General features: G+C 47.1%; 1 protein-coding gene across 1 annotated transcript in view; it reads right to left on the reverse strand.

Annotated features, from left to right (window-relative positions):
- Positions 1–216: 216 nt before the first annotated feature.
- Positions 217–7,073, reverse strand: part of LOC127233314 (glutathione S-transferase omega-2) — a 13,531-nt gene continuing 6,674 nt past the window's right edge. Inside the window, exons 5-6 of the mRNA XM_051199740.1 lie at positions 1,602–1,708; positions 217–440 (exon numbers count right to left, since the gene is read on the reverse strand). Of these exons, the coding sequence (XP_051055697.1) occupies positions 269–440; positions 1,602–1,708 (279 nt within the window). The 3' untranslated portion in view covers positions 217–268. The remainder of the gene's footprint in view (positions 441–1,601; positions 1,709–7,073) is intronic.

Consider the following 7,073-nt stretch of genomic DNA (forward strand, 5'->3'; position numbering starts at 1 on the left):
ACTCCCCACCCCCACCCCCAGGGTTTCTTCTCACCAGTGAGGCTTTTGGAGAGTTGCAAGAATCAAGAAGCCAGAAGTCACCCTAGCTCCCACATCTAATTCCAAGTCAAAACACCATTAGAAGCTACAGGCTACGGAGTCAGACACGACGATTAGAATACAGTTTACATTTCCACATTTATGGAGGACCTCAAAAAAAGGGCTGACAACCCCCAAGACAACCGGGATGCAGAATCAGATATGCTGAGCATCCTGGGCAATGCTGCAATTACCGAATGGCTGGGACATACAGCCCGAAATCAAAGGCAAAAGGGTTGTTCTGAAAATAGAGCTGCAGGAAGCCTAGGAAAATGTTCTTATCAATGAGCAGGGCACAGACTGTGGGGTCCTGCTTCATGGTGGCTATCCAGAGCCGCAGCATTGGGGTGTGGTTCACGCAGCTGCAAGACAGAAAAAGGAGAGGGTTGGCCGAGGTGGTGTTCATTACTTTATAGATTTGGGAAATACGGTAAGCTTAGTTACTACCCAGGATACATGGTCTTCCCTGAGGAAAAGGCTTACTCGGAGCTGCGTGTCCAACTGTTGACACTGTTACAATGGCTTCTGTGAAGGTCATGAGATGCTTGTGAGCTGAGGTGGGAGGTGGAGGAGATAAGGATCTTCGATTCATTGCTGACTGACTGGCCAACACACGCCCAAACTAACAGTCTTAGGCCATTTGCAGTTTTTACTTTGGGGGCTTGGAAAAGGAGAGCTGTTTCCCAAACACTTTTTACAATAAATAAAACAATCATGACATCTTTAAGTACAGGCCTTTTCAAAGACAGACAGGAGAAGTCGGGTCTAGGGTCTGCAGGGTGATAAACTGAGATAAGAGAGATGGGACCATAATCTGGGGTTTACCACTCTGCTTTGGAGGAAAACAGGTCTTTTATAACTTACCTATGCGTTTAAATATCCAGTCACCTTAGGTCTGATCTGAAGAATTACTTTTCAAATACTAGAAGTGTATGGCATGCCTCATGTGGCTAGCAGAGATCTGAGTCGGCTGCAGTTCACAAGTCCAGTGTCACCTCTGAGCTTTGAGGTGACAAAGCTTTAAATAGCCCTGCCACACTTTAAATATATTTTTTAAAAAAAAGTGTGACGGCTCCATGATATATGGTTGCCATTTGTTTATATGAAGGTTATGCATGCATTGCTTTAGAAACCTTCTGGTTTTTAAAGGGCGTTCCTGTTGGGGGAATGTGAGATGGGGCTCAGGTGTGTGGCATGTGCTGTGACTCAGCAGGACCAGGTGTGCGGCCGTGGAGGGAGCTACAGGTTATTTTGCCGTCTGTGAATACACAGGGGACAATGGGCTCTGAAGCATTTTTGCACACGGAGCCTTATCCACAGAGAAGAAGGTAAGATATGGGCCCATCCTTTGTGGGAAGAGCACAGGTGCATTTTGGACAAGGAAGCATGCAGGAGTGGCTGCCAGCCCTGATTTTTTGTTTCACAAACATCCTGAGACAGTCCCCCAGGGTAGTTAGTGATACCCAGAGCATCTCAACAGTTGGCACTCAGTAGATTGGCAATCACACAGTCAAATGTCTTACTCAGCTAGTCCATATACATCCAGACGCTCAAACCAGGGCCAGAAGAGGTAATCAATCATGGATATACGGTCTCCACCAAAGAATGTGATGTTCTGATATTCAAGAACCTGGAAATATACACAGAACAATAGCCGGTTAATTTGCACATTTGTTGACATGATTACTGATGCTAAATAAAAATTGCCAGCTTAATTGCAAGGAAGCAGAGCTAGCTTGCCAGTGTTCTATTTTCAAGAGATGGCTTCCCCCCTCCACCGTGTTGTCCTAACTGCTCTAGAACCATAGTCTTGGCCACATTCTGTTCTCTGTCTCCCTCCAACACTGGACAAACAGCATGGCTCATCTGACTGAGAATTTGGAAAGAGCAACGCAGGCAGAAGTGGCCCAGCCCTTTCCTCGGCCCGGGGACAGGCTCTTCCTAGTTCTAGGCTGTCTCCAGATCATCTCAACTTGAAGCTGGGACACTGTGCCTTAGGCCAGCATTGCCCATTCCCCAGGGACATGAAGAGTCTGAGCTTTTTGCTAAACACCAGCATTAGAACCGAACCCCATTTGCTGTAATTGTGACCTGTCTCCCACATACTCTTTATGCTGAAAGGGGATGCTGCAGTCTCCATTGCTCTTTTTCTGCCTTCTGGAAGGGTCCCCAGCTAAGGCTGTTCAGTGGGGTCCCTTTAATCCCACTTTCTCCTTTTATTCAAACACTTCAAACCTATTCTACTCATCATCATCAACATTCTACAATAAAATTAAAAAAAAAATTCTTCCTCAAATGGGATAAATCAACGCACATATGTGACCTGTAAGGAAAAACACTTGCAAAACAGACCATTGCCAGACGGCGACAAGAAAGCACCTGAAATTTTCCCAATGCAAAGGTAGTTACCGCTGAACCACATTTTCCCAAAGAGAACAGCCAAGCTCTGCTCACACCGACCTACACAGCATACAACCCACTCCTGCTGCCAGTGGAGACTGCTGGGCCTGGACAGTTGAGGAAAGAAGTTACGTTCATATTTCTTAGATTTGGAGACCCTGCTGAAGGACAGAACTTCACAAAGAAGCAAACTGTAAATTCAGGGCTGGCGGATGGCTCAGAAGATAAAGGGCTTGCCACACAAGCCTAAGGAGTTAAATCTGGCCCTCAGTAGCCATGTATGTAGAAAAGGCTGGCGTGGAGGCGCACACATGTTCTCGGCAGTGTTGAGGAGGTGGAGACAGGTGGATCTTCCCGAGTCCCTGACAGAGGGCTAACTGAATCAGCGAGCACCAAGCCAGTGAGGACCCTATTTCAAAACACTCAAGGTAGATGTCACTGAGCAGAAATGGCGCCCAAAGCTAGGCACACTCCAATTGTGCTGGCTCTCTTAGCTGTGGTGTGGTTGTGGCTTTGTACTAAAGATCTGATCATTGTCCTGAAAGTCTGGAAAAAGTATTAGGTGGCATCAAGAAGCAAACAGGACGGTACTGTGTCAAGTGTCTGAACAATGGGAAGGGGCTCCGATGCCTGTTTCAGCCATGGACTAGCGAGACCTGGCTTAGAGGGTGTGGCCTCTGAGTGAGAAGGGCCCCCCCCATAGGCGCATGTCTGAATACCTGGTCCCCAGACGGCAGAACTGTTTAGGAGTGACCAGGAGGTATTGTCTTGATGGAGATGTGTCACAGGGGTGGGCTTTGAGACCAAAACCCTCACACCATTTCCAGTAAGCTCTCTGCTTCCTGTTAGTGGACTGAGATGTGAGCTCCCGGCTGCCGCTCCAGCGCCATGCCTGAATCACCAAATAAACCCTTCCACATCGCCTTGCTCATCGTGTTTTATCACATCCACAGAAAAGTAACTAAGACGGGGATGGGGGGAGGGGGAAACAAAAAGAAGGCTCTAAACTGCCTTGATGTTCGGCACAGCTGAAGCCTGCCCCAAACTCTTAGTAGCCTGGGCTTGCTTCCTGTCTAGTCACTGCTTCGTGACCACAGATGTGAGCAGGCAGCCTCTACAGCTGCGAACTGCTTCTGCCACCATAGCTTGCCTGCCATGATTGACAGGACCCTTAAATCATAAGCCCTGCCCTCCTAAGACGCTCCTTGTCACTAATATCACTAGTGGACAGGGCAAGTCTAACACTCCCCTCACCGTGGATTTCTTTACAGATGCCTCCAGGTGACACAGGGCACCCTGGCCGGCCCTCTCCCCCACCCCCCAAAGATCTGCAGCTGTCTTTAAGATCTTCAATAAGGTACTCCCTTCGATGCTAATCTGGTACCTCTCAGACACACAATGTTGCTCTGCTCTTAGAATCCCAGATACTGTGGTGGGGAGATCCCGAAAAGGGGAATTTGGTGTTTAAAAGAATCTACTTTAAAATCTTCTGAGGTTGGAGAGATGGATCAGTGGGTAAATGTGATATGAGTTCAAATCCTAAAAACCCAGGTAAAAATAAACATACAAACAAGACCAGGTATAGCCAGATAGAGTAATAAGACCTCTGTAATCCCTGCACTCCAGGGAACCTTGTAGGGAGACCCTGACTAAGCAGAGAAAAACTAACAGAGACCCTTGCCTCAGACAAGATGCTGAGAGTCAACGCCAGAGGTTTTCCTCTGACCACCACGTGTGCCTCTGCTTTCACACCACACACCACACACACACACACACACACACACACACACACACACACACACTTTATACATATACACAATGATGACCAAAAATATAAATGTTTAAAATTTTTTAAATAGTAATACAAGATTTGTTCTCATTCCCCAGTCACTGAAAAGGAAGACTAGAAGGCATGCGTGACTGGTGGCAGCAAGGGAGGGCTGTTTGGTTTAGTGAAGATGCTGTATTTCCCACTCAGGAACCAGGGAGCTCTCGGGCTCCCCCTGGAGGGATAAAGGAGGAACATCAGCAGGGAACACAAATGGAGGAAGTGTGTGGGATTCCCCCTGGTGGCCATTGGTGGTGTATCACAGTGGCCAGGACTCCCTCTCTAAGACAGGGGGGGAAAAAAAAAATCTTCAAGGCCTTTAAGAAAGAAGTGTTACAGAACCAGGGGAACTTACTGTTTGGGACCATGTAGCACCCAAATTTTAGTAACAGAAGAGTGATTTTAAAAGGCTAATTCCAGACTTCTTCAGATCATGAATTCTAAAAAGTCCAGGATAAGATCTTTAACCCTTGCGAAGGCCACCTGCATTACACTGCCATAGGCCATCACTAAGAAATCCTTGAGAGACAGAGAGAGAGATCCAGTGATACCACTACTGGGTGTATACCTAAAGGATGCACACTCACACCACAAGGACATTTGCTCAACTATGTTCACAGCAGCTTCATTCGTAATAGCAAAAACCTGGAAACAATGTAGATGCCCCTCAACTGAAGAATGGATAAAGAAAATGTGATACATTTACCCAATGGAATATTAATCAGCAGTAAAAAAAAAAAAAACAAAGACATCATGAAATTTGCAGGCAAATAGATGGAACTAGAAAGAAAAAAAAAAAAATTCCTGAGGAAACCCAGACCCAGAAAGACAAACATGGTATGTACTCACTCATAAGTGGATATTAGATGTAGAGCAAAGGATGACCAGATTACAATCCACAACCCCAGAGAAGCTAGTAAACAAGGAAGACCCTAAGAGGGACGTGCATGGAGAGCCCTGGGGAGGGGAGATGGTTAAGATCTGGGTAAACCGGGAGGGGAGTAGAAGGGAGGGGTAGGGGATGAGACTATGAGGAATCAAAATGGCCAAATGTGGGAGGGACAGAGAGATCTTGATAGAGGGAGCCATTATGGAGTTAGGGAGAACCCTGGTGCTAGGGAAATTCTCAGGAATCCACAAGGATGACTCCAGCAAGACTCCTAGCAACAGTGGAGAGTTGCTAGGCCTTCCCTTTAATCAGAGTAGTGGCCACCATAATTGTCATCATAGAACCTATTACAGCCAGGAACTGATGGAAGCAGATGCAATGACCACAGCCAAGCCCTGTGCTGAGCTCCTGGAGTTGAGTTGAAGAGAGGGAGGAGGGGTCATATGAGCAAGGGGAGGTCAAGGTCATGATTGGGAAAACCACAGAGAGAGCTGACCCAAGCTATTGGGAACTCACTGACTCTGGACTGACGGCTGGGGAACCTGCACGGGACCAAAGTAGGCCCTCTTAATGTGGGTGACACTTATGTGACTCCATCTGTTTGGGGGTGCCAGCTGGCAGTGAGACCAGGACTTATCCTGGGTGCATGGACTTTTTGGAGCCCACTCCTATGGTGGGATGCCTTGTTAAGCCTTGATACGGAGGCCAAGGGCTTGGTCATACCTGAACTGGGTATGCCAGACTTTGTTGACTCCCCAAGGGAGACCTTACCCCGAGAGGTGGATGGGAGGTGAGAAGGGGAGATAGGTGGCAGAAAGGGAGGAAGAGGGAACTGGGATTGGTATGTAAAATGAAAAAAAAATGTAAATAAAAAATACCCACTTGAAGTGTGTGGTGATCCATAGCCACCCAAACCCCATACGGTAAAAAGACACACACACACACTCACACACTCACACACTCACACTCTCACACACACACCCACAGAGAGAGAGAGAGAGAGAGAGAGAGAGAGAGAGAATTAGCTTATTTCTCCCTCAGAAAAACCATGTGTGTTAATAGCATTTTAGTCCACACAAAATCCTGCTTGTAAAACCAACATGAAGGATGTGGTGATCCACGCCTGTAATCCCAGCATACTGGAGGCAAAGGCAGACAGATTTCTTTGAGTTCAAGTGCAGCCTGGTCTATATGACAAGTTCCATGACAGCTGGGGCCTCACAGCAAGACCCTATCTAAGAAACAAACAAAACAAAACAAAAAACAAACCAAAAAATGGAGGAAAACGTTCATGTGAATTACGGGGCATTTCTGTCAGATTATTTGGTATGTTTTAATTTCACTAGACCCCCTAGACTGTGTGCTCTAGGCCCTGGAATCTGTATATTACTATTTGGAGGAACTGCTCTTAGAGTTCACGTACACTGGCTGTTTGAGGCTCTGATGTCTAGTGTTGTTCCTAACCCTGGGAGACAAAGCTCCCACCCAAACCCACCGAAACAAAGCTGAACACTCAGCTCAGCTCAGCGGTCCTCACATGCATGGGTGACAGAGGCAAGGCTCTGAGGCCCTGACTAAAGACAAAGTGAAAAGTATTGCTCGGTGACACTGGAGCTGGCCACACCTCTTCCGGAGAAGCAGCACCTTGGAACCAGCCTTGCTGGGAGGGTTTTCCCCACTGTAATGGGCAAACATTAGGACTCTGGATTTTGGTTCGTTTTTTGTTGTGTTGTGTTGTGTTTTGTTTTGTTTTATTTTTTTCAGGGAGTATTGTGGCTCTCTCATCACCACCACCCTGCTGGCTCCACGTTCCCACCGTTTCTGTTAACATCGCCAGCTAGCTAGTTACTCCACATGGACTTCCTGGATCAAGGAGCA

This window comes from Phodopus roborovskii, unplaced genomic scaffold (assembly GCF_943737965.1).
Source record: "Phodopus roborovskii unplaced genomic scaffold, PHOROB, whole genome shotgun sequence".
Taxonomy (NCBI): domain Eukaryota; kingdom Metazoa; phylum Chordata; class Mammalia; order Rodentia; family Cricetidae; genus Phodopus; species Phodopus roborovskii.